This window comes from Siphateles boraxobius, unplaced genomic scaffold (assembly GCF_051911475.1).
Source record: "Siphateles boraxobius isolate OS27281-9 unplaced genomic scaffold, OSU_SipBor_1 86, whole genome shotgun sequence".
NCBI classification, from domain to species: Eukaryota; Metazoa; Chordata; class Actinopteri; order Cypriniformes; family Leuciscidae; genus Siphateles; species Siphateles boraxobius.
The window spans coordinates 7,306,575-7,334,560 of record NW_027509215.1 but is presented as its reverse complement, the minus strand read 5'-3'; the positions used below and the strand labels follow the sequence as shown (position 1 = coordinate 7,334,560).

At 35.9% G+C, this 27,986-nt stretch overlaps 3 protein-coding genes across 7 annotated transcripts in view; 1 reads left to right on the top strand and 2 right to left on the bottom strand.

The window, feature by feature from the left end:
* Positions 1-1,224: 1,224 nt before the first annotated feature.
* Positions 1,225-14,637, bottom strand: shda (Src homology 2 domain containing transforming protein D, a). Of its 2 annotated transcripts, none has more exons than XM_077222249.1 (8): positions 14,195-14,637; positions 12,639-12,703; positions 12,110-12,446; positions 8,632-8,785; positions 8,183-8,380; positions 6,278-6,458; positions 5,142-5,261; positions 1,225-3,490 (listed from the first exon to the last, which is right to left on the bottom strand). In XM_077222249.1, exons 3-8 carry the CDS (start codon positions 12,440-12,442, stop codon positions 3,304-3,306), a joined length of 1,173 nt encoding a protein of 390 aa, XP_077078364.1. In that variant the 5' UTR covers positions 12,443-12,446; positions 12,639-12,703; positions 14,195-14,637; the 3' UTR covers positions 1,225-3,303. The 2 variants fall into 2 exon arrangements, with proteins under 2 accessions (XP_077078364.1, XP_077078365.1); XM_077222250.1 differs by having other exon boundaries at positions 12,110-12,562; positions 14,195-14,319.
* A 578-nt stretch (positions 14,638-15,215) lies between these two features.
* Positions 15,216-22,052, bottom strand: yju2 (YJU2 splicing factor homolog). The gene is made up of 8 exons (XM_077222248.1): positions 21,900-22,052; positions 21,509-21,609; positions 20,687-20,831; positions 20,461-20,595; positions 20,034-20,215; positions 18,349-18,493; positions 16,078-16,210; positions 15,216-15,779 (listed from the first exon to the last, which is right to left on the bottom strand). Exons 1-8 carry the CDS (start codon positions 21,921-21,923, stop codon positions 15,655-15,657), a joined length of 990 nt encoding a protein of 329 aa, XP_077078363.1. The 5' UTR covers positions 21,924-22,052; the 3' UTR covers positions 15,216-15,654.
* Positions 22,053-22,771: 719 nt separating this feature from the next.
* The window catches only part of scn12aa (sodium channel, voltage gated, type XII, alpha a), an 82,904-nt gene continuing 77,689 nt past the window's right edge, over positions 22,772-27,986 (top strand). For all 4 annotated transcript variants that reach the window (XR_013200729.1, XR_013200728.1, XM_077222099.1 and 1 more), the window contains exon 1: positions 22,772-23,156. The gene's annotated coding sequence lies outside the window, so the exon portion shown is untranslated. The remainder of the gene's footprint in view (positions 23,157-27,986) is intronic.

Here is a 27,986-nt window from a genome sequence, read left to right as displayed (position 1 = left end):
CGCATTTTTGACTTTTCTCATAATTAAGAAAAAAATCCTTTGCTAGATCATAATTTTGACAAAATGTTATATTCATGACAAAACTAAAAAAAAACTGATACTAAGTTATAATTATGCAAAGTCACTGACAAAAAATTACTTCAATTGATCTGTTAAATTGTTTATGACTGTCAATTGATTTTTAGCTCAATTATGATTTAGTATCTCACAATTTAAACTTGTGGCATAATTATTACTGTCTTAGTTTTGTGCCATATTAGTACTGTCATAGGCACTGTTTATCTTGTCTTTTACTAGTCTAAATTGTCTGAAACAAAACTTTATATTTATGGCAAAAAGTCAAAACTATGAGATACTGAATCATTATGCAGTCACTGACAAAAATGCCTTCATGTTATAATTTAAACTTTTATTACTGTCAATTTGACTCAACATTTTGATTGTCAATTGATTTTTATCTCAATTATTATTTGTCAATTTTGACCTTTCATTTCAAGTTCAATAATGCAATGTCATAATTTTTACTGTCATAGTTATGATTTTTGCCATAATTACGTCTTTTTATCTGCGACTTCTCGTCATAATTTCGACTTATCTTAGTATTTCATAATTTTACATTTTATGACAATTATAATTTTCCAAAGCACAATTCTTCTTGACTTTCATTTCCCATTACTTATTGCCTATAATTTGCTAACGTTATCCTACTTGTTCTTATATTTGCTGCTTATATCGGTTTTTAAATGCATCAAGATGTGGTTTAACCACCACATATCATGTATACAGCTTACACTTAACCAAGCATCTGCATTTGGTTTAGAGTTTAAAAGCAAACAATCATTTGTTGGTCTAGAGATGCTGAAGACAAAGGCACAAGAATTGAGATCAAGCTAATAGATGGCGCTTTAAAACAGTCACAGAGCTGGTTCTCATCATCTGCGGACAGTGCGATATGAGAAACATTTCAGATGTTATTTCAGTCATGACAGCATAAATCAGCTGTGTTGAGCCTGAGTCTCATAACACACACATACCTAGAAGCATTAGAGCTCAGAGTCAACAACAGAGTGTGTACAAGCTCGGTCACATGGAGGAGGTCTGACCTATTTTTTACAGTGTTGCATGAACGCTTTCACTGCCTTCTGCTTCTCTCTTTAGCCCAGTAATGTCACATCCAGTCTGGATCCAATGCTGTACCATGGGATAATAATTCAACACACTTCATTTTTTTATAGAAAAAAACCCTCCTATTTTATTCCAAAGAAAAGCAGGAAAACAGCAAATAGAAAAAAAAACATAAACTCACTAAAATTACAGTCATCATAAAACAATAGCTACCATGTGGATCTCTATAGCAAGTCAAAATGCAGTAGTGTGTGTCACGTGCAAGTTAATCAATCCCAAACCACGTTAATATGAAAGCTGTTTATCATAACACACTGTTATAGAGTGGGAGATTTTGTTTCTTCAGAAGAAAATGCTAGATTTCACCTGCAAAAACATACAGTTGTGGTTTACGATTCTGGGGGACTTATTTCAAATATCACGTTAACCTAAATGCACTCCGAATAGATAACAGTCCATGTAAGGTAACTCATAAAGGTTTAAGTATTGCTAAGAAGTCCTCGGAAACGACCCGACGGCACTGAGCGGTATCATGATGGGTCGCATTGTGACAGCAGCCTTAAGTGAAGCAAAATGCCACAGAAATAAAGACTGCTTCCTGTCATACTACAAGACCGGAGCACTGAAGCCAATAAAAGTGCAGCATTAGATGGTCTGAAGACATCACTTCCTGTTTTCATCATCCTCTGCCGCCTGGGATTCTGGGAGGCCCATCCGGACGAGTGAAAGTCACATTCGGAACATTCCAGTGTCGTGTCCTCACTTCCCTTACCATTAAACCATGATTCATCGCTTCTAGTTACTGACAAAAGGAAGTTAAGGACCGCTTTCCTGTTCCTAAAGAGAAGCCCTGATTTTCACCTACAGTCACTCAAAATTAAAGTTCGGTCATTATTCATTCACCCTCATGTCGTTCCAAACCAGCATGATTTAATATGACGGAACAGGAAGGGAGAAATTTAGTAGAATAATACAAAATGTACAATACACTGGAAGTTAATTGTGACCATCGCAGTTAAGCTCTAGAAAAGACAAAAAGCACCATAAATGTAGCCCGTATGACTTTTTAAAGTTTCAACTTTTTATTATGTCATAATTTTTAGATGGCATACTTTTTTCAAATGTTAATTATGGCTCAACTGCAACCTTATCATGATTTTGTGTGAATTTCAACTTTATCAACAGACCAAAATTGAAGTTATATCTTTCCCTCTGCCCTAGTTTTATTAATGCAGAAATACAACTATGTATTATGTTAATAACTATGACATAAAAAGTCAAAATTTACATGAGATAAAAAGTCAAAATTATGAAAAGGCATAATTGCAACAAAAAAAACTGACTTCAGAATTTACTTATTTAGATTTTGTCACCCTTTCAACTTTTTATCTTATAAATATGACCATGTATGTCAATTTCGACTTTTTATCAAAAGTGCAAATTTTAAGTTATTTGAATATTTCCCTCTGCCTTAGTTTGAATGAGGAAACACAAATGAGAATTAAGAGCAGTGACAAAATGAAACCTTTCTGAATAACTAATATATTGTGCTGTTTTCCTCACACAAAGCTTCTATATGACTTCAAAAGACAGATATGGACTATATTTATGATGATTTGCCCTTACAGCCACGGTCATCATTCATTTTCATTGCACGGAAAAAGAGCAGCTTAAAAAGCATTCAAAATATCTCCTTTGTCATTCAGGTTTGGAACGACATAAGGATGAGTAAATGATGACAAAATCGTCATTTTTGGGTGAATTATTTCACTTGTGAAAACAAGAAACTCTACAGAGGATGAAATTTGTAGTGTACATCATTGCTTTTTTTAGTATTGTAAATCTTTATAAATACTTTGGTCAGTTTACATTTTATCCTCAAATCTATCATTTGAAGAGTTTGGAGCAGAAAACGAATATTGCAGTTCCCACAGTGATGCAAAGAAGCATTAAAGTCCAGCGAGGATATTCTTCATATGTGTGTCGCACATCAATACAGTGTCATTACAGGCCCACTGTGTTTTCATTCGCACCAGGGTTGGATTCGATCAGGCTCCGGAAAAATCAAACGCGCACTCCGAACACAAATCAAACTCTCAAAGATCAGCTCGAGCCTTCAGTGTGTGATTGAAAAGCCCTGAGTGTGTGTGTGAGCGTGTGATGAGTGTGTGTGTGGCCTCAGAGCGTCTGCACCAGCACCGGGAAGAGCAGAGACAGGTGTTCGGCTCCGCGGATGGGCAGTTTGTTTGTGGTGTAGTAATGGATGACTTCAGGGATGGAGTCGAACGGAGGACTGTTCTCTCCCAGGATGAACTTCCCATCACGAGACTGCGAGAACTTCATATGCATGAACCCGTGACAGCTCCTGCAGAGAGACAAAGCCATTGAGTTTGCATGTTACTTTTCAATGGTAGAAATGTGTCAGCTGCTAGAGATTGCGCTTTACACAATGCTAACTGTAAGTGAAATAGTGTTGTTGTTGTGAGTGTGACCTAAAATGACCTAGATGAAATAAAGCTGAAATAAAATCCAATGTAAACTATGTAAACAATGGCAACGAAGTGAAATAAAATTATTCAAAATAAAACTTGCATAAAATTTAAGTTACATAGAAATATAAAACAAAAATGAAAAAAAAACCCACATAAAATGGCTAAAACTTGAGATGAAAATATAAAAATAAACGCCAATTCAAAATATTATTAAATACTATAAAAGTATATAAATAATACTAAAATAAACCTGAAGTGAAAGCAGTAAAGAAATTTGGAGATATGCATTGCAAAAAAGATAAATCTGTTGCAGTTTCTGAACGATGTTGCATTTTTGGGGAAAAAAAGGGAAAATAATGAAATGAGATGAAGCAAATTTAATTGGTAAAGTATTAAATTCACCAGATCATTCATAAAAAAAGTCATTACAATATGAATACATTTTTTGTTTACACGTTATTTTAAGGTGACAGTTACATTGTATTTCCTCAAATAAGTACTGAGTAATATTAGCTAATTAACTACATGTACTTACTATAGAGTTACGGTTAGGTACTTGTAATTATGAATTATAATTTACTGTTATTACTATAGTAAGGACATGTGGTAACGTGTAACTATGTCACCTTAAAATAAAGTATACATTTTTTTCAGTAAAAAACATCACCATAAAAAAATATGGTTATCTAGATCATTTAAAAAACTTGATAAAAGATGCACAACATGATGTTAAGATTTTGGTAATTCTGCTCACACCTATACACACAGCCTTGCGTTTTAGTGGGCACTACATTATTAATATCATGCTAAACACATTCAGACCCACACAAAACATCCCACAAACCTGAATATTACACATTCAACCAGAATAACTAGATGTATCTTCCCTCCAGCAGGAAAATATCAAGGTAGTTACAGAAGAACAAAGCATGAGGGGGGAAAAAACAGATGGCTGCTAGGGGATTGCTATGTGGTTGCTAAGGTGTTCAGGCTGGTTGCTAGGTGGTTGCTTACTGGCCTAAGTCCAAACAAAACCAGCCTCAGATATTCTGGTTTCTAGTTGACTCTGGGCCTTCCTTCAAAGTACATCTTGGATTACATTATCAAAATATAAATAAGAAAATCGTCATAAAATCTTAATATCAAATGTTTCATTTAGACTGTTTATGTGGATTTTCATAAACCTTTAAATATTAATGTCGGTCATGTGTTTTGTGTGTACACAGAAACACTAAAGACTCTGGCCTTAATAACCACATAAACATTCAGTAAAGCAGAAACATGAACCTAGTTTAGCAGGAACAAGTTGTGCTATTTATAGAGACAAATGACTCCGACTGTTTCATGAAACAAAAGCGGATATGGGACAAGTACTTCAGTTATTATACCTCTGGAAACAATCACAACAGACAGTACAAAACAGTGGACATTTTAATGGACAATTATACCACACTGTGCTTCAGAAGAAGTGACTAAACTTTAACGGGAATGATGTCACTGAATCAGTTCTAACAGTGAGTTTACCTGAGAGAGAGCGAATAGTCGTTTCGGATGGTCTGGCTTTTCCTCACCAGATAACTGCACTCCTTACAGAGCGTGAGCAGAGATTCAGCTTCTGAGCGTGTCAATGCACCATGGTACCACCTAAAACACACACACACAGGTCACTACTAGGGTTTTCATACCATATATTCAGCAGACGATACAAAATACCTGTAAATTTCACGATACTCACAACTTATTCGAAAATGCAGAGAAATCGAATACAATTTATTTGACCAAATTAGAATACACACACATAATTATGCTAAATAATTAAGACAAAAAACAAAACAAATGTAATGGATGGAGATAGACAGACAGACAGATAGATAGATAAATAAATAGATAGATAGATAGACAGACAAATAGATAGATAGATAGATTGATAGACAGACAGATAAATAGAATGACAGATAGACAGAAACAGACAGATAGATAAATAGCAGTGGCGGCTGCTGGTCTTTCAAAGAGGGGAAGCTCATTTTCGGCCTACATCATCTTTTTTTTTCATTATTTATACGTAAAAAAAAAAATATATATATATATATAAATTAATGAACAAACAATCTAAAAAAAAAGATATTAAACTTGACGGAGGAAATGTGGGAATTAGGTTAAACTGAAACAAGGAATGTGGTGTATAATTGTGTGAAATGTATGATGAAACTTGGCTAGCAATTTCGCCAACCAAATACCACGAAACAGGTTGCAGTAGTTTGTCTTTCGACTACACTTGCAAAATCCGCGCTACGACAGAGCTCGAATAGCTTCAGCGTCAGTGACTTTTTATAGTACAAAATCACTGTCAATCAAAAGGAGATGCAGTCTTTCTACAGACCCTCCAATCATCACGCAGAAGCCCGGAGTCCAGCCCCTGATTCTGAACCAACTCGTCTCTGAGATGAACGTGTTATAACACGTTTTAGTCAATAAAATGTTAACACAATAGTACATATTTGACCATTAATTTTTTGACATTATAGGGGAAGCAGAGCTTCCCTTGCAGTCTTAAAGAAATCCCCATAGATGATCGATAGATAGATAGATAGATAGATAGATAGATAGATAGATAGATAGATAGATAGATAGATCTCAGATTTGCAGATGTGAATACCTACACCTGTTTCTCCAGGGCCAGTGTGGGGTCCACCCTCTCACCCAGGATGCAGTGGGAGTTGCTGGTCTTGCTCAGGCTGGTGGCTCTGCTGGACGATGGACTGATTCTGGACACTCCCGCTTTCCTCAGGGGCTCGTCACAGGGCAGAGTACACTGATCCCAGTCTCCCGCTTCAAACGTCACTGCAAAACAAACAGTATAAACACACTACAGGTTAGCTTTAGGGTCTGTACCTTTTGTTTTATGTACATTTTTGAAATAAACCTCTTCCTGATGATCAAAACCATTCATATTATTACAATTTAAAATAAATGTTTTCTATTTCAATATATTATAAAATGTAATTTATTACTGTGATGCAAAGCTGAATTTTCAGCATCATTCCTAAGTTGTAATCATAAATATTAATGCATTCAATTATACAGTAAACACCTTTTTACAACAATAAAGCATAACTTCCCTACTTTTTTGCATGAAGAAAATTCACGTTTATTATATTATATAGAGTACCAGATATAAGCATAAGTCGTGTCCATAGTACAAACAATGCAAGACGAGTTACAGATGCATTAACGTTAATACTTGTCGTGAGAGTCAAATCACCAACTGAGTATAGAATAAGCATTAATAAGAGTGATAATAGTGAATCTTGCAAACAACACTAGCACACAACTCTTTGTCAGACTTATTGTAGAGCAGTAGTGGAGGATTCCTGGTCCCTCTTTGCCCTTTTCAGAAGCTCTTGTCATGTTTGTGTGACAGAGCGTGAGCAATCCATGAGCAACTGGCAATCTGATCAGGAGTGATGAGATGACAGTGTGTGACACTTCAGTCACATAGGGAGAGACGATCTGTGTGTGTGTTTGATGCAGAGCAGAGGTCACACGGTGGCGCTGATCTTTCTGCATGACTGCTCCTCTCTTCTGGTCTCCATCTATCGTATAGCCCACATCCCTCTCCTCACAAGAAATCAGATAAAAGACAGACTGTAATCTGTGCTTACCGATTAATCCCTTGATGTGTGAAATCAGGGTTCAAAACCAACGTGCCAATGGCCGGTGACTTGAGAAAATGTACTGGCCAAAAATATATATTTTTTTAAAATGGCCACATAACAGTATTTGCATTATTTCATTAAAAAAAAAAACATACAGCTACTACTAAAACTAATACTTAAGCCAGAAGGATTTGGGAAATAAACAAGTAATAATAAAAATAGTTCTTAAATTATTTAATAGTCTGTAATTAATTAATAAATGTATTATTATTCAATTATGTACACAAAACTACAAAAATCAATAAAGATATATTTCTGCTACTATAATCCTATCATCTAAACCATAAATGCAACAGTAAATTGAGTATTTATAATTAATAATAATAGTTTTTTATAATATTTATTTATTATTATTCAATTATTATTATAATCATAATTATTGTTTATTTAATTTTAAACTACACAAATCAATAAAGAAATATTACTACTGCAATAATACTATCAAGTAAACAATCAATGCAACAAAAAATTGAGTATTTATTATTATGTATAATAATGTTTGTTTTTCATATTTTTTGTGTTTATTCATTATTTTTAAATTACACAAATCACACAATAATAAACTGAGTATTTAATAATAATAAAAATAATTTTATTTTAAAGAACAACAGTAAATTAAAATACTAATATTTATGGACATCTCAATTTATTTGCTTTCAAATGCTAAACCACAGAGGTTTTATTTTGGCAGAAAACTGTCCGTACTGTTACTGACCGACACGGTTTCATATACTCGCATTTGCTACTTGGCGACTGATAATTCTGGACCGTGCTTGTAGAGTAGAAAACCACATTGTAAAAAGTATGAAAATGCACTGTTGTGGAATAGACCCCATTGCTACATCTTACCAGCGAAGGCTTTGGAGATGTTCTCCTTCTTCCACTCCCAGGGCTGGTCGTACTCATCGGCGGGCCTCTCGTCGTCCTGGGGCAGATGGCTCTCTCTCTCGTCCTCTGCGGGGGCCTCCTGGGGCCCAAACCTCTCCTCATATGGACTGTCGTAGAGCTGCGGGCTGCTCCTGCCCCCATTTGAGCTGTGCTGGAGCTCTGAACAACATCAAACACAGTCATTAGCACCAGATGACACGACGATATGGCGTTATTATGAGAGTGTGTGAGGATTGTCAAGCTTTGAAGAACATGCAAAATCGTCAAGCTTTGAAGAACATGCACAAAGGCCACATAACACAGACCAGACCACAAATTAAACGAACTGGAATATCAATGGCTGAATAAAAGCTCTCTTTGGCATTTTTTCACATCCCTTAAATGAGAGATCCAGCAGGGAAGTACTGTACCGCTTATGAACCGCTGGGCCTCAAACGGCTCCATGTAACTGCTGCAGGCTTCTACAGCGCTCTGCTCCCAGCCGGGTCTGGGCCGCGGGTCTGGCCTGGCGTCAAACGGGTCCGAGTAATCCGTCTCCCCGACCACAGGAGCTGAGGGAACCACCTGGGGAAAAGAACAAGGAACGAGGGTTGAGTGATGTCTGAGCGATCGAGAATCAGAAACGAGGACAACTGCAGTGCTTTACGCAGATCATGTAAATGCTCATGAAGATTTTTGAATCAAGCATTTTCATCCACCAGGGTTATTAGTTAACTAAACCTAAATCTATTTGTTACTTAAGTGAAATAAATTAAAGAAAACTTTAGTTGCCAAAGCAATATTTCTCATTTACTTGATGTACTGAAATAATTATAATTGAAATAAAAATAATAAAAACTATAAAAACATTAAAAAAAAACAATAAATAGGCTAACTAATAAAAAACACTCCCCAAAATGAATTCAAAATATTACAAAACTAATAACTATACTAAAATAACACTGTATTTGTATACCTTTCAAGGTATTCTAGAGCAAAAATATACATCAAATATCATCAAAAGGCTAAATAATATCAAGATATTGTGTTTTGACCTACATCGGCCAGCCCTACTTCACATTATATAGCAAAAGTATATAAGTCTCAAAACTAAGGCATTTGCAAAATATAATTCACAAATACATACATTTATTGTTTTACAAAATAAGATTGGCTAAGGAGGAAACCGTTTTGCTCTTTTACATAAAATGAAAGTGGATGGGGACTGGAGCTCTCAGACTCCAAAAGTTGCCATAAAAGTAGTCCATTCAACTCGTTTTCTAAACTGCCCAGCAAAAACAAAGTCACTGTTTGGATCTCAACAGGCAAATACTTAAGAGTCTACGATTGGATCATTATTGCAGTGATTAATATGTTTCTGGCATGTAATATGTCTTGGCAACAGTTCTTCTAACCCTAAATGTTGGGAGTGTGTAGCTTTTCATTTCTTAAACACCCATGTAGGAAGACACATCATGGCCATATTCCAGGATGACAATGTTAAGGATTCATCAGGATCAAACTGTGAAAGAATGGTTGGGAGGAGCATGAAGAATAATTTTCACACATGAATTGATCCTCTGAGTCCAGAGCTTAAATTCATTGAAAGTCTTTGGGATGTGCTGGAGGAGACTTTACAGAGAGCATGTTGTGATGTTAATTCCATCAAGAGGTGCATGCATTTTTGATCAAGATCTTCTCCTCCAGCACATCTTACCCTCCGCATATCTTCAGGCAAGATGTTTGATGTGCACACGCCTGAATGAAGTTTGAGAGCTATGCCGGAGGGGAAGACTATTAGTCTCTCAAACAAAGTTATCATGACTTCATTGTTAACTAAATCTTTTAGGTTGTGTTCACACTGGGTTCGATTAAAACAAACTCTGGTGCGATTGCTCTGTTAGTGTGGTTCATTTGAATAAACACTACCATCTGAACCCAGGTGCGCACCAAACAAGCGGACCGTGACTGAATGCGACACGGACCAAAGACATGTAAACAAACCAAAAACAGGACATGTTTTATAAGTGCTTATGCTTAAACCTGTTTTTTCTCATCATAATCGTGATGTTGGCCATCACAGTTCAGTTCAAGCCCCTTTTCCACTGCACACGACATTCGGACACGACTGTCAGTATTCGCCCCCTAGTGGCAGTCGCACAGAACTTTCATTACGATCGTACACGGCAACGCCGTGAGAGAAGTTGATTCTCGCAGTCTCTGAATACCCCATTCTGTATGATATAACTCTTGAATCATACAGAGAAATCAGCAGGAAAAATTAAGCTTGGTAGCGAGATTGTCGGTCTGCCAGGAGTGTTATGATTGCCAAATGTGCAGAGTGAATGCAAATCTTTGTCCCGCCTAAATTAGCATCTAGTCTAGTATTTCAGTGCAGTTGTATTATTCAGCATTTAAGACAGTGGTTAAAATAACAATGAACAAAGCTATCAGTTTTTAAAATTTAGTTTTTATTTCAAATTTAAAGTTAAGCTCATATGCTACTGTGATATGAACTAGCATTAGTATAAAAATTATATATATATATATATAATATTTTATTAATTACCATGATTTTTTTTTAAGTTTTAAGTGTTTCGGATCAAATTTTTTTGTTAAGCATTAATAATTCTTAACTTGCGCACACTGATTTGATTGGACTACATTGGAAGACATTACATCTGGTCGCATACGGTCTATTCGCAGAAGTTTGGATATTTCAACGGATCCAAAGCTCAAATCAGATCCGGATTTTCCGCATAGGCATTTGATCGGGACTCCCGTACGACTCTCCATTGGAAGTAAATGACTTCCGGTCCGACGGCTGTCGTTTGTCATGTGCAGTGGAAAGGCGGCTTCAGGCATCAGAACTCGCTCTCCTCGCTGCAGATCTTGGTTTGTGTGACAGAGGGATTCCTGACCCTATTTTGACTTCATTATAAAATTTATAAAAATGACAAAAGCAAATAACAAAACAACTAACAATTAAACAAATTAAAACAAAACCTGAAAAAATAGAACAATAAAAGCCATTTAAAATCAATTAATTTTAATAAACAATGTAATAGTATATAAATAATAGTTAAAATAACCCGAAATACAGCGCACAAGCCAAAAGGACTTCTTTTATAGTGCTTTTGTCCTCTCTAATGATTGACAGTCACCGATCACATTCTGCTTACATTGTTCAGAAAAGGGCATTTTGCTCTTTTGTTTCCCTAAAGAAAAACAAGACGAATGAAACAAGAACCCTATAGATTTAGAGTGATCTTTAAAAGGGAGAAAGAATGGTGGTGTGTGATAGTATATAACCCGCAGGCATTGGGATTAAATGTATTTGGGTTAATGAAATGGATTCCCTATTCCCCCACCCTTCATCTCCGACAAGACAATCGTCACCCGGACAAGCTCTGGAAACACGGCAGAATCGTGCGTCTGGGTTGGTTTGTTATGACATCCGCAAAACTCGTTCACACGTGCACCAATCAAATCTACTCTAAAAGAATAACACATCAATGTAAACGACCTCTGCCACGCTCATAATAACCACTGATCTGTGATACGTATATTGATCTTTTCATGATGACAGAAGTTGACTGGAGGGTCTTTATGCCAGGATAACAGACCATATAAAACACTTTCACATAAACAAACTAAAGTTTACTTGACATTATGATGATATTCAAGTACACATTAGAAGGATGAAGTGCTTAAAAACCACAATTATCCATTAAAAACATAGCATACTACTAAACTACATTTTTATACTTTCTGAAGAGGTGTTTGTCTAATCCCAAACATTTTTCCAAATATCACCCCATGATATCTTTCAAAACACTCCATTCTTTCTGATAACAGTCCAGTAAGACCCATTTAAGCTCTCTGTATTTTAAGAAAACAAGAACTTACAGGGGCCTGCGGTTCCTCAAAGGTCACGATGTTCAGCGGTACTTTGCTACGCCCGAATTCCTGAGATTCCACTTTTATCAGTCTGTGTTTGGGAGACACGATCTTCACCTCCACGCCGTTGGACAGCACTGTGCCAAATGAGGGAAACACTTCCAAAGACCCCGAGCCATTCACCACGCGGTTCTCGGGGGGTTCGTAGGGGTCCTCAAAGTCCAGCTCTTTCTGAGCCCTGTAGGCCCGTAGGATCTCACTTTCAGTGTAGTCTGGTTTCGGGGGCTGCGGCGGTCCTTTCCTGCTGCCAAAACTCAGGTGATCTCTAAACCACTTTGCCATGGGTCTACGACCAACGCGAGAAAGAAACAGATCCAAATATATATAAATGAGCTGTTATGCCTCTAAAAATCCCTTTATCCTAGTTCTTCCATGGAACACCATCCATAAATCTTGAAACACCTAACCAATAAGTTACTTATTACTCACAGTGTGTCAATAAACGGCACATAGGATAAGATATTGTGCAATAGCTCACCTCAGTTTCCCCAATGCATCGATCCTTTAGAACATCCAACTTCTATTTGGTAGCAAGAAATTGATCTGGAAAGCAGAAGCATTCATGACATGTTAATAAAGAGAGAAAGAAAGAAAGGTGTGACGCAAAAAGTTGTGGATTATTTTAAGCCTCCACCCCTAGACCAGCCCCAGTGGAAAAGACATATTAAAGGGATATTTCTCGCAAAAATGAAAATTATGTTATCACTTACTCATCCTCAAGTTAGTCTTTCAAGAATAAAAGCTAAAAAATAATGTCTGTAGGAGTTGACAAATTGGATACTAACTAAACCTGACTTGCTCTAATAAGAACTTTGGACAAACTTAGTGAGCTCATTTGATCCTCCCTGATGAAGGGGGTCTTGAACACAAATGAAGATATTTTAATGAAATCTGAGAGCTTTCTGTGCCTCCATTAACAGCTACGCAACTACCACTTAGACGCTTCAAAAAGTTCATAAAGAGATTACTTTTATGATGGATGGGTGCGCTTTTTTGGGCTTAAAAAATTGTACCGTACCATACACTCCCATTATCTTGGCAGAGCAAGGACATTTTTAAATACTCTTTGGTTGAAATAAGGAAGTCATATACACCTAGAATGGCTTGAAGGTGAGTAAATTATGGGATCATTTTAATTTTTGGGTGAACTAATCCTTTAATGACCTTCTTAAACCAGAAAGCCGTGGTCTCCGTTCTTCATTAGATGGAAAACGATGCAACGAAAGTGAATGGTGACTGAGGTTTGTCAGTCCCTAATATTCTACGTAACAGCTGCTTTTGTGTTTTCCGTGGAAGAAAACAATACGGATACACATAAGCGTAATAATTTTTAGGTGAGTTGTTCCTTTAAAAATACACATCATATCTGTGGAACAGGCGATTAGCCTGTATAACCTGATCTACTGTAGATCAGGTTATACGCTAACGTTAATGCATTTGTACTTGGGTCATAGATTAAACGTAACGGTGATAATTTATTATAAATGAAAACATGTAATTCAGTATTACTTAAAGAGAAAGTTTCACACTCACACAACTCGAAGAATCCTGTCAAAACAAAAACATGCACCAACTGTAACTGTTACACATACACACCCACTTTCGTACTGTTGTCTCATTTAACTCAACAAATAACAGGACGATATTTACGTATTTTAGACTGAAATTATACAAAAATGGTCAATATAGACTACAACTAATGTTAGCATGCTGGCTAACATTTCTAAACTTCGCCAACCGACATTAATTTCACTTTCTTTGTAGACAAGTGTGATTATATACACGAATACTAGAGTATATTGAATATAGAGGTGGAATTCTGCATTTATTTGGAACACAAAAGTAAAAACCAACAAATTTAAGCTGCATTTTGTTAGCCGGCTTGCTTGCTGGCTAACGTTAACTATGCAGCGCGCGAGCCCGACGAATAGACACCGAGGAGCGTGTGCAAATTGTTCATCTAAAACGGCAGTTTTAATTCATAAAAACAGTTCCGAAACAGACAAACCACCAAAACATGCGTAAAACACTCACCTCTCAATGACTGACGGATGGAAGCGAGTATATAAAGAAGCTGTGAGGAAAATCTCAAAAGTGACGAGCGTTTGCACGTGCAGATGGATGGATGAGTTGCATCGGATTGCATTGGTTGTTGCAGCTCAGCTGGAGAACAACACATAAGCTCGACTGACTTGTTGTTGAAGCCCACTGAAGAGTTGCACGTCTTTGTTCTTGCTGAGGCATTTCATTCCACATGGTGCCTCGTGCTGTTTTACACGCATTCTGCAAAATGCTGCATGTCTGCAAATCAGTTATTATGAAAATACATGTTTTTTTAGATGAAATAAAGAGTGCAATTAAATGCATATAAACAGGGGCTTCTTCTAGTTAGCCACCCTAAAAACAAAATGATCCGATTCAATACACGTCGCCAAATCTCATTAACACCTTCTCCGTCAGCAAACAGAGGTCAGATTGTAAGGTTAGAAGGTCACCAGCACTTTGCCGGATCAATATGACAGATGGCAAACAATGGCGTGTTGACACATTATACTGCATTAACATCACATTAGCAAGTGTTACCTTGCTAATGTGCCATTAGCGATTTAAATGCAGAATGTCAAAAATATTAGATACACAATAAGGTAACACACGTTATATTTTTTATAGTAATAACTATAAATGTTGCATAATTACATGCAACTAAACCAAACCTTAAACCTACCATAACCCCATAGTAAGCACATGTAGTTAATCAATATCAGGTTTGCCATTTGTTGGCGTTAGTTAATGCATTAACCAACGATGAGAAATACATTTGTTACAGTAGTTATTCTTTGTGAACGCAAGTTTATATAAATAGAAATATTAACAGATACAACTTTGATTTCAATAATGTATTAGAAAACGTTGAAATGAGCATTAAATAAGATTAATAAATGTTTTAGAGGTATGCATTAACTAATGTAGTTAACAAATGTATAATAATATATTAGAAATTCATTTTTCAGAATATTTGAAAATGAAACAACAAATGGACAAAATAGACTAGGCCTGGAAACGAAACACAAGGAACATTTTATTTGTTTGATGTTTGGGAAGATGAAAGTCTATTGGAGATGATCAGTCTAAATTAGATTTAGATTCACTTATCTCCACTGTAACCCTCAAATGCATTTCCTCGTATTGACTGAACTAACATGGAGAAACAAATACTATATTATAGGCATAATACATTAGAAACAGAGTACATTAGAGACACTGGGATGACGCAGATCTAATAGTGAATAAATTACAGGCAATGGAAACAACTTATTATAGACAGACAGTGCTTCTCCAGCTAAAAAGATCATCACTGAAAAATAAAAATCTCTCAATTATACTTTTAAAGAGCCAAAGTAAAGGAAAATTATAGTGGTCTGTGAAAAGAGAGGTGGTCATTTTTGCTGGTCTGAAAATAAACATTTAAAAACACCACACAGTGTTTTCTCAGCCTAGTCAGAGTTGGTATCATCGCTGTCTGTGTACGCCCCCAACAGGCTGAGCGATGAACCGCTCTGAGACGCGACTGGCTGCCCGTTGGAAGCACTAGCTGAGGCTGTGGAGGACGCACCGGCCCCTGAATGATCCGGAAACAAAGAAAAAGCAGGTTAACAGATGTGAAGGAATGAGGGAGTTTGATACGTAAATACAACATCAGGGTTTCACTCATAGGCAAGGCAATTTTATTTATACCGAACAAAATTATAAATGCAACACTTTTGTTTTTGCCCCCATTTTTCATGAGCTGAACTCAAAGATCTAATACTTTTTCTAATGTTGTTAATTGCTGCCTACACCCCCCACACATTCGTTCTAACCTAACCCTAACCCTGACACAGAAATCACAGGTTGACTAGTTTTAATAGATCATGAACCTTTTTGTGTGTCAGGAGCCTGTGGTTTCTTCCTCACCACCAGAGACCCCAGAGCTCCCTTCCCGCCCAGACTCCCGACACTCCTCTCCCAGCTCTCCAGCTTCTGCTTCTTCACAACCACAGACGCTGAGCCCTGTGGAGTTCAGGAGGAAAAACAGCACAAAAATTAATGAGAAGTATATGAGGCGTTAAAATAGAAAGACGACAAAAAAAAACGGCAAGTTTCACACCAGAGACCACAGGTCATCCCATATGAACATATAAAGTATAATGTATAGTTAAACAATCTGTCAGCTGACAGTGCATTATCCTGCTTATTACATGGTTACTTGGCAAAATAAACAAATAAATGAATATTAAATACTGATTTGAGCTGAAATTAATATGTGAAAAGAAAGAGTGTGGACTGATAGGAGAGACATGAAACTAGCACAGCTACTACACTACCGGTCAAAAGTTTGGAATAATTACGTATTTATGTTTTTGAAAGAAGTCTCTACTGCTCACCAATGCTGCATTTATTTCATCAACAATGCAATAAAAGCAGCAATATTCTGAAATATTATTACAATTTTAAATTGTAATATTGTGAAATATTATTACAATTTAAAATAACTTTTTTATTTGAATTTATTTAAAAATGTAATTTATTCCTGTGATCAAAGCTGAATTTTCAGAATCATTACTCCAGTCTTCAGTGCCACAGGATCCTGTGTCATGTGTTAGAATCGTTCTAATTATTATAATCCTTGTTGTTTTGAGGAACCAAAATACACTACCATTCAAAAGTCTGTGATAAGGTTTAATAAAAAAAGAAAGACGACGAATAGTTTTATTCGGCAAGGACACAAAAATAAAAAAAAGTTACCAAAGATTCCCATTGCATTCTTTGAACAGCACTTATTTTAATTGTTTCCACAAAAATATGAAGCAGCACAACTGTTTTCAACATTGATAATAATAAGAAATGTTTCTTGAGCAGCGAATCAGAATATTAGAATGATTTCTGAAGGATCATGTGAAACTGAAGACTGGAGTAATGATGCTGAAAATTTAGCTTTGATCACAAGAATAAATTACATTTAAAAATATATTAAAATAGAAAACAGTTATTTTAAACTGTAATAATATTAAAGTGCCCCTATTACAGCTCAGTCTGTTGTGATTGGTCTACCGCGTGCGGCGCGTGTCGAAAACAAAACCGCCCACGGCCATAACAACGTCAGCTGACCTGAGGCTTCCTACACCGTAAACTAAACACAGAAACGAACAATGATGTTGATCGTATCATATCAATGTGAGCGCGAGTCCGATGACGAAACATTGGAAGAACTGGTTATTCTCCCTGCATTATATACCCTGCGAGTATTTTTCTAATTTATTGTGGTGAACATGTGGAAACTGTATCAATAACAGTGCATTCATTAGCAGAGCTCTAGCCTAAATGACTGATGTAACAAACGTTGGTAAAACAAATCTTGCCCCATGCTTAATCTTTCCTCAAAGTAGTGAGAACGCCAGACAATTCACATTAATAGACAGTTTTATGTAATAGTGGCCCACAGCTGATTAGCAGAAGTATTTCAGTAATGCGAGTTAACCAGTTAGCAGGAGACCTACACAATATAAAACTCAAAACTAAGTATTTTGAACAGCATCTTTCAAAAGCAAGCGGTTTGCGAATCCTACACTGAACACCGAGATTTGAGAAGCAGTCGTAAAATAAAGGGCACACAGCTAAAGTTTAGGATTATACTGCTGTGGTATTGTGGTAAAGATTAATTTTGGGGGTTCAAGTTGTCCCTGGTGTCTGCACGCACAATATGCTAATGTTTTGTCTTGACGTCACAATGAAACAGCTTATGACTCGTTTGAAAGACGATTCATTTCACTGACTCAAGAGTCGACTCTTACTTTTAAAAGACAATAACTTTATATACGGTGCACTTTCAGATTTAAAACTGTGCAGGATGTTTTCATTCTTTTAGAGCTATGGTACACACTACATGAAACAATATTGTTGTTTTTACTGCATTTTGGATAAAATAAATGGTAAGCATAAAAGACTTTGAAAAACATAAAAAACTTAATCGTTTCAAACTTTTGACCTGTAGAAAATTGTTTGCCTGAGAGCAACAAAAATAATATTTGATCACAGCATGTCACAACTGACCAATCAGAGTTGACTATTCCAGAGCCATGTTAATATAAAATAAAACAGAAGACTAAAGAAACTCTAATGTCTAATGAGGCTACTGTCTTCGTCTCTACCTGTGATGCTGCGTTCCCATCTGTAGTGAGGATGTCTGTGGGTTTATCAGCCGTGCGTTTCCTGCTTTCGTCTTTTGCATTTTCCGTCTCTTCCTCAGAGTCTGAGTCCCTCAGTCGTTTAATCAGAGCTCTGTCTAACATCTCTCTATGAGGAGCAAGAGAGGAGAGAAGTCTAAATCACAGAATATATATATACTATATAATTCATGTTTCTTAATCTTGACATTAAGGCCTGATTCCACAGACAGGGTTTAGATTAAACCAGGATTAGGCCTGGGCATTTAAGAAGCTTTTAGAAGCGTACCTTAAGAAAAAATATTACTGGTGTGCATTTTGAGACAAAACAATGACCCTGACATATTTTCAGATATATCAGAGTAAAGAGGTGCTATTATTGTCACATGTAAATGTAGAGAGTAAACAATATAAACACAATTATGACTTTCAAACATTAATATTTTAGGTTAAAATGCACAGGAATATCTACATATTGTACATAACCTAAATTTTAGATGCTGTAATCTAAGGCTGCCTGATTTGGGGAAAAATCACATTTCAGATTTTCTGATAAAATTTGCAATTTAAATCATTGTGCACTTAATTGGGCCTGTAGTGTGACACTCATTTTTAAAAGTTCAAATATTCAACCATTAAATGATAATTCATCCAAAAAGAGTTTCTTTCTTCTGCTGAACACAAAAAATATTTTGGAGAATATGGGTAACCAAACAGTTGATGGACACTATTGACTTCCATAGTAGGAAGAAAATACTATTGAAGTCTAAGGGTCCCCATCAACTAGTTACTGACATTCTTTAAAATATCTTCTTTTGTGTTCAGCAGAAGACCGATATTCACACAGGCTTGGAACAAATTGAGGTTGAGTAAATGATGACATAATTTTTGGGTGAACTATCCCTTTAAGTCTAAGGGCCCTTTCACACCTACCTTGTTTGGTCCGCACTTTCGGACTTTTCAGTTTGGTCCGAATCAAAATTACAGGTGTGAAACCTACCCCGGACCACGGTTCGGATCAAACTGAAAAAAGGTTTGTTTCGTTTCTAGTGTGAAAGCATTTCTGTATGGTTCGGACTTTCAGACCTTTTACAGGAAGTTCCGGTGGTTCCCGCATAGCCGAAAAAACAGAAGGTGGCAGGAAAAATTAGCCGTGGTAGCACATGGGGAGAGGAGAAGATGAGGTTTTTAATTAAAGTATCATGGTCTGATGACACCATGACACCATTCCTGCTCCTTTCCTGCCGGCGACGATAAAATGTTCGCACGACGAGGACGTTCAGTTGGCGAATTTGAACTAGCCTTGTGTATAGTTGGTGCTGCAGGTAATTGTGCCATAAAAATAACAATACAGTTGCAACGAAATGCGTCTGTTCATTCATGTTGTCAAAGTTACCCGCCGAATTGACAACACGCTGACGTCAGAGGCACGTCCATTTACAAACCAATCAATGTCAAGATGCAGCCCACATAGATGATGACGACAGGACGCAAGTATGTCACGTAAAGTTCTTTAGTGCGCTCGCATAATTGCAGTGTGAAACCAAACCAAAACTTTCTGAAAGTATAAAATGTATCAAAACGTGAACTTTGGTTCGGACCTTGGTGCGGACTTACAGGTGTGAAAACGCCCTAAGAAGCAAAAAGTCCAAGCCTTTCTCTTTTCATACTTGGTCTCTCGTTCGTCTTCATCCAGCTCTCTTTCTCTCTGTCTCCGCTCCAAATCTTTGTACTTATCCAGCATGCCCTCGAAGTCCACCCGCGCCTGCCTCTGGTTCAGATCCTTCAGCTCCTGCAGGTTCTCCAGCACCTCCATCTCCATCTTTGAGTCCCGTGTGCGGTTCTCCAGGACCTGTGACAGCATTCAGGGAGATTAGCTTTTAAGTTTTTATGGGTTTTTGATGGTTTGCTTACAAAGACACTGTAAAGGCTTTTATGTACACCATATGTGGAAAACAAGCGGAAAAAAAGAAATGTTTTTGTCACAAAAATACGCTTAAAATTAAACACAAATAGCACAGAATAAAACAATAACCCCCTGACAAAACCTCTAAAAGACTACATGTGTCTTTTATAAAATTAAAGTTTCTAACAGACCTTCATGGGGTTATTGAGTTCCTCTTCCTCTCGCTCCAGCTGGATCTTTTTCTCCTCTTCTTCTAGCAGTTTCTCAGCCTGAAAATTACGTGTTGCACCATGTTCCATGGCATAGTCTGTGTTCTCTGGATCTGTCTGTAAAACACACCAATCAGATGAAGTGCAACTGAACAAACACACAAGAAAATCTCCTGAAGTGTCGTAGTATGATGATTCATTCGAGTACCTTGAAGGTGATCTCTGCCAAACATCTGGTGCATTTAATGTAGAATCTAAAAATGGGAAGCCCCATGTACAGTTCGTTCTGAACCGTCTCCTTACGAGCATTGAACTTCTTCCCTTTGTAAATGTATTCTCCACAAGTTTTACACCTGCAAAACAGCAAGTATTATTATCTGAAAGATGATATATAATCTCTAATAAATCAAACTGCAGATGTTTTCCTCACAAATCAGAGAAATCAAGAGAATTTTTTGCCAATAAAATAGTATTATGTTCAGTATACCATTACTTAGCTTGTTGTATTTTATTTCTATTTTTCTATCTTATTTTTACAGTGATATACAGTACCTGTCAAACGTTTGGAAACATAACTATTTTTAATGTTTTTGAAAGAAGCCTGCATTTATTTGATTAGAAATACAGAAAAAAACTGTAATATTGTGAAATATTATTACAATTCAAAATAATGGTTTTCTATTTTAATATACTTTAAAATATAATATAATTTTGTGCTGCAAAATACATTTATCAGCCATAACTTTAGTCTTCAGTGTCACACGATCCTCCATAAACCATTCTAATATGCTGATTTATTATCAATGTTGGAAACAGTTCTGCTGCTTAATATTAATAATTTCTTGTAAAAAAACAAACGAAAGAAAATGACTAACCCCAAACTTTTGAAAGGTAGTGTATATTGTTACAAAATTATGTTTTAATTATATTTTAAATGACGAGAAAATAGAAAATTCAAATAGAAAACCATTATTTTAAATTGCAGTAATATTTCACAATATTACTGGTAATATTATAAAACTGGTCTCACCTCATATTAAATGGTGCCATCAATCTGACCACATACTGACGGTCTTTGGGCAGTTTGAGTTTAGGGATTTTAGACGGATCAAAATCCGGAGGATAGTATTTCTGGGGAAAAGCAAGAAGAAATGCTGTAAAAGTGACAGTTCACCTCAGTAGCGTAACATTGTAAACAGAAACTTATTTCGAAGTTCATCTTAATAACTGTTACTTGTGTTCAAGGTTATTTATGTACTTTAAGTGCATAGAAAACATTACTTAAATACTTCAACTTAAATTTAATAAATGTATACACTGTGTTGCTACTTCTTTAGCATGCTGTTAATAGTTATCTTAGATATTACTCCTCTAATCCACCTTAAGCCCGCAGCACAAAAATAACATAAGTAAACACTTACATTCAAAACTTTTCTTTCCGACATGGTTCTCTTTAATTCACTAAAATGTAAACTAAAACCGACACCTGAATGCTCAAATGTTTGTTACTGCGAGCTGGACGCTTCTTCCTCGCTGTCTGTCACGCGGTGTGTGTATATACGTTACTCACGCGCTGCAGTGCTGCCACCACCGGCAGAGCATCAGTATCACAGGACACAAGGCAAGAATTAGCATACAGAAGATGATCATTATAGGCCTACATAATAATACAAGCCCAGTAATATCATATGAATATGATTAGTATGCCAACATTTTTTTATAAACAGGAAGGTGCTAGGGTGAGTAAGGTGGTTTATATATTAAAAACAGAAGCAGAAATCCTAAAGACATAAAGACTTCACTGAGGCCACTAGAGGGAGATGCTGAATAATAAATCAATTCTTAAACGCTAAAGCGTTTTTCGTGTTGCTTCGATGAATTTTAGCGCATGCATTTCATAGTAAAGTACAAGCTGTGATATTCACAATCACGTCATAGAGGAAAAAAACCGCAAGTGTTTGGGAGAGATCCTTTGTACTAAATAGAGCAATTAGTTAAGTGCAACCTTAAGAAAAAGTAAAACCATATATTTACTACTTTTTATAGATATAGTCACTGGAAACACAAATCCTGACGTTAAAACCATCCTGTAAGGACAAACCAGTCGTGCCCAAATTGATCTATGCATTAGCCACCAGTGAAAATAATCAATACTTGCAATAAAAGAGCCGTACAGTCATTTTTTTCTTGCTGATTATCTAATTTGGCGCGCGCAAATGTTTGGTTATGATGCGCGTAATCCTGCAGCAGCTTTAGGGCGCGCGCAGAGACGCGCAAACTCATGCTGTGCGCCAAACAAGCTGGACACATCCGTAAATGGCTTAACATTCAGTCATATCTTCAACGGGAAGCACGGACAACGTTTGGATACAGAGTTCTTTCTTAAGTGAATGCTGGGATAAAGATAAACTTTAAATCTGAATCGCGTAAAACACGTAAAATGAGCGTTGCGTGGGATTTAAGAGCACTAATACATTTGTGCGGAATCCGGATTTCAACGAACAACACTTTACCTACAGCAACAGAGACAGTCTGAAAAATCTTCCAGAGTCCTTGACGGAATACTTTATCTGGGATTGGGGTTATTCCCATCATGGATCAGTTTGGGATTTTGGATTTACATCAGCGCAATAAATGGAAATGCGTGGACGCAGTGCTGCAATTAACGGAGTTTACACGTAAGATATTGTTTTATTTCAATTTAAAACGATAAATGGGTAATTCATTTTGAAATCTTTGTTGTGTTTCCGAACCCAATTCATTGCAGGTGTAATTCCTCATATGCAATATTAAAAAGGCAGGTTGAGCTACATGAATAACAGTTCAGACATAAAAGTAAACATTCTTCAATGTTCTGCAAAGAACCTCCTTATTTTCTATAGTTTTATATTTTATGGTAATGGTTCTTTGGGCATTAAAAAAGTTGTTGTTCCATATACTGCAGGTTCTTCAGATCATGTTGAGATTTCCGTATTTTAACAGAAAAAAACTGAAGGTCCACAAAAAAGGGGAAAATAATGGATTTATTTTTCATTTCAACTGAGATATGTTGAAACATTTGAGGATTGAGAAAAAATGTAAAGAAAGAAAAGTTTAAAGAAAAATCTTGTATATTAAAAAAAGTGCACAAATGATGTGCACTATCACTAAAGTGTCAGTGATCATGTGACACTTTGTACAGAATTGCAATGCTGATATAATGCAAAACTGAAGCATTTTCACTTGTGGACTAAACTGTAAACTTTTGAAGAGTTAATTCAACCTGAAAAGAACTCATTCACTCATCCTGGTGTTAATGGTGCCATGGTTGTGGGTTCATTTCCTGCTCTTTGGACAAAATCATGTGTCACAAAAGGTCCAGGAGGATGTATTTCTCTGCGCTGAGTGTTTGAACTCTGTCCTCACTTCTCTCTCATCAGCTGGAGTTCAGATGGCCTGCAGGGTGGACATAGATACAATGCATTATGGGTGACCAAAATATACATGACGCCTCCCATTTAATGATCCTTAATGGATCTGTTGGTTTTATCAGGGCAGAGTAGTGAGAATTCAGTGAAAGCATGACTTGTGTGCTGTTGTAATTTTCAGGAATTTTAGTTGTGATTTTTTTTCAACTAAAGAAATCCCAGTAAAATTATTGGTACTTTATTTTAATGTGTGCTTTGACACGTTACATGTAGGTACTGTAGTAATAATAACTATAAATTATGCATACATGCAACTAACTCTACACCAAACCCCATTCCTAACCCTTAGGTAAGTACATGTAGTTAATTAGTATTACTCAGTACTTAAATGTATAATTACACTGTAACACAGACGCCTTAAAAAGTGTAACCAAATTGTTTTAAAAAAAAGATCCTGCAATTAAGAAATTGTCCTTTGTCCAATGTGATCGTTATGACAAAAACACACAGCAATATTACTAAAACTTTCAAATAATAAAATAAAGCGTAAAATATAAAATTAAAATCTAATTCAAAATATGAATTAAAACTATAATAGTATCTCAATTCGTTTTCCTGATGCATTAAAATGCATTCATAATGCCTTATAATTCATCCTATGTTCCTGCTATGCATTATAATATTTAAACAGTAATACTTTAAATCACATGGCCAACAACTTGTTTCATAAGTTTATGCTCTTTAACAGTTTTAGCATGAATTGATAAGGATTACGAGTTTCAATTAGTTTTAAGCAGAGGTTTTCAAGTTCAATCTTACCCCAAAAACTGCAAATAATTTGCATTATATACTGTAATAAGCAAGTGAGATGTACATAAAATTGCTTGGAAATATAAAAACTCATAAAAATACTCACTTCACACACACACACACACACACACACACACACACACACACACACACACACACACACACACACACACACACACACACACACACACACACACACACACACACACACACACACACACACACACACAAATATTGATTTATCAGCATGACTAAATTTTTTGTTTATTTACAAAAGGATATAATGCCATATTTGATGTACAGCATTATGGTTGATATAAAGGATATAAAACGAATGGATGTTTGTAATGATTACGATGCCTTAATTCTTCGAAACGTTTGTGTAAAAGTGACTAAATAATACAATATCTGTTTGCTCTGAGGAAATATTTGCGCTTCAAATTGCTTGCATTGGTTCCACATTGTCTGAAAGAATAAGCAATTCCAATGTAAACTTGATTAAAAACTGACAGGTGTCATCTGTCTGTTGAATGAAATATTACAATTGTGCTTTGTACAATTATCAATAACACAAGCTAGCTGTTGTATTGAAATGTATGACCATATGGCTGACTATTTTGATCCGTTTTTCCTCAACCAATGAAAATAGATCAAAAATTGTGCCATGATGTGAACCATGAAACATAAGATTAAAATTTAAGATATATATTAAAAAGAGAATTTGGTCTACTAAATTGAATTTTGATGAGGACAGTCGTTCTGCATGATCAGAGTCTCTAAATCCACAAGTTTATTAAACGTAAAATAACCTGCTGAAAAAGTTAATAAAATCAAGAGTATAGATACAAATGAAGAACCTGGAGGAAGCACAAGTGTGTAGCGCTTCTAAAGACAGAATATAACCGTGTTTGTGAAAGTTCTGCCTGTTAAGACGATTAACAAAATCCTGACTTTGATTACATCATGTTTGAGAGAATGTGAGAGTCATTTAGACTGATATCACATAAACATCTACGACACACACTGATTTTGCATTATTAGCTGAAGGAGTGTTAATTTCAACACTCATCAGTTTGATCAAAGGTCAGGAAATGATACGCCGGATTTGTAATTTAAATGACTCTTTTTATGTTCAGAATGGTCTTTGTAATGGCTGTAAAGGCTCATCTGAAAGCTTCAGAAATACTGTATATGGAGACAAACCTTTTATTTTAAATGAGAACCGAGACAAGTATGATACACTCTTAGAAAAAAAGGTTCAATGGGGTTCTATTTAGAACCGTTGGGTTCTTGACTAAATTTTAAAGAACCCTGTTTGCCAAAAAGGTTCTATATGAGGAGATATGTCTTAAATGATTGCATAAAACTTTCATGTTTAAAAGGTTATTTCAGTTTTTTTACTAGTGATCAAGTGTTTAAGAGCCGTTTACAATTGAGTTAAAGTAATTACCCCTTTAATTTAATTCAATTCAAGTTTGCAATTATGTTTGGTGGCATTTGTAATGCAGAAATCACATTTTTGTCTTCTGAGAGTAAAGCCATCGAGAACACTGTGTTTCATGTTATGTCCTGTGTTTTCCCCTGCTTAGCGTTTTTGGTTCAGTCCTGTGTCCCAGTTTTCCCGCTCCTCGTTAGTGTTCAGGTCATTCACCTGTGTTGAGTTAATTTGCCCCAGGTGTGCCTTGTTTCCCTAATCGGTTCTCTGAGTTTTTGATACTTAAACTCCTGTTTCCTTGTATTCCTCGTGCTTCCTACCACCACGTACCGTAACACACTGATATTGTAGTGCAGTATTTTGTTGCGTTTTGTATTGGTCAGAGTAAGGCTAAGCATCAACCACTTCAGTTAATTTGACAGTTTTTTTAATTGCTTTGGCACAATTTTCACAAGCAATTGAAAACTCTTAGTACTAATATCAGAACAGATCATAAAAAGGACACTTTTTTTTCAAACAATCCATATTTTTTCAATTGTATTAGTACAATACACAAAAACACAAAGTCCTTTTCGCTACACACAAAATAAGGTTTTTATCTATATGTTTCATGTATAAGTAGTAGTACTTTATTGATCCCGGTTGGGAAATATAAAAATATCTTTCATTTACAATAACCGCCTTTCATAAAGCTCTTACTGTCAAACTTCTGATTTGCATTTCTTCTATACATGTGTCTATTATTTAATCCAACTCAACTTAATGGTTAATTAATTAATTATTTGGCACACCTATATATTTCTATAGATATTGATTCTATAGACGTGTCTATAGAACTTGTTTGTAACTTCGAATATGGTAACCAAATTTTATGAATTCTTTTTACATGAGTGATTTATAGATAAGAACCACTACTATGTTCAAAGTGTGTGCACATGTAAGTGTGTTTGTGTGTGTGTGTGTGTGAGAGAGAGAGAGAGAGAGAGAGAGAGAGAGAGAGAGAGAGACAGACAGAAATTTGCCATTTGTGAGCAGCATTTTACATTACAGTATGCCATGTGATACTGTAAACAGAGGCAAAACTATGGAAGAGACTGCCAAAATATATTAAACAGTAGTATAGATAGAGTAAACAGAGAGAACATTTACTGTATTGGCAGCATATACTGTTTTATAGCACAAACCCCCATGGCTGTGTCATAACTTCATCACACGTTTTGATAACACACTGGCTAGATGCTTTTACAAACAATATTGATTCAATTACATAAGGTCAATTACATTAGATCAAAGTTTTGTAATGTGGCATCTGTAGGTGTACATTTTCAAAACTCTTGAAACTAATCTAAACTGATCACATTTGTTACACAGCTAGTCATTCTTTCAAAAAACGATCTCATGCTTTCGTTAGAGTTATGCACATTTCAGACCACATAATCATTGTTTCAAACACAATATCATTGTTATATGTAATGAGAACATTTGCTTTAATCACAGAAACACAACAGTATGACCTTTCAGTTTCGTATCTTTAACACTCAGTTCATTCAACAGCAAACAATGCATGAATCATGTTTTAAATCACCCTTGTTGCTGAATTAATTACATCAATACAGGCTTCAATTGTCATATTAGAAAATACACTTACATTACCAAACTTAGGTAATTGAATCCATAATTTTTGTAATAGTATCTATCTAGTGTTATCAAAAGGTTATGAAACAGCCATGAGGTTCTGCACACCAGAGTTTGCTGACAATACTGTAAATGTTTTCACTGTACAATATATGTCTCAGACTATACTGTAGTAGTTGACCTTTATAAGGGTGAGTTACAGTAATGTTGCAGTCTCTACC

Bases quoted from the DNA above. Each gene is read 5' to 3' on its own strand.
- shda (XM_077222249.1), bottom strand. From the start codon at position 12,442: ATGGCAAAGTGGTTTAGAGATCACCTGAGTTTTGGCAGCAGGAAAGGA. The intron at 6,459-8,182 runs GTAAGATGTAGC...TTTGTTTTGCAG, and splicing joins CATCTCCAAAGCCTTCGCTG to TGACGTTTGAAGCGGGAGAC. The intron at 5,262-6,277 runs GTAGGTATTCAC...TGTGTGTTTTAG, and splicing joins CTGGCCCTGGAGAAACAGGT to GTGGTACCATGGTGCATTGA.
- yju2 (XM_077222248.1), bottom strand. From the start codon at position 21,923: ATGTCGGAAAGAAAAGTTTTGAAT. The intron at 18,494-20,033 runs GTATGAAAAGAG...TGCTCCTCATAG, and splicing joins GAAGACGAACGAGAGACCAA to AGAGATGTTAGACAGAGCTC. The intron at 15,780-16,077 runs GTTCATGATCTA...CGGATCATTCAG, and splicing joins GGCTCCTGACACACAAAAAG to GGGCCGGTGCGTCCTCCACA.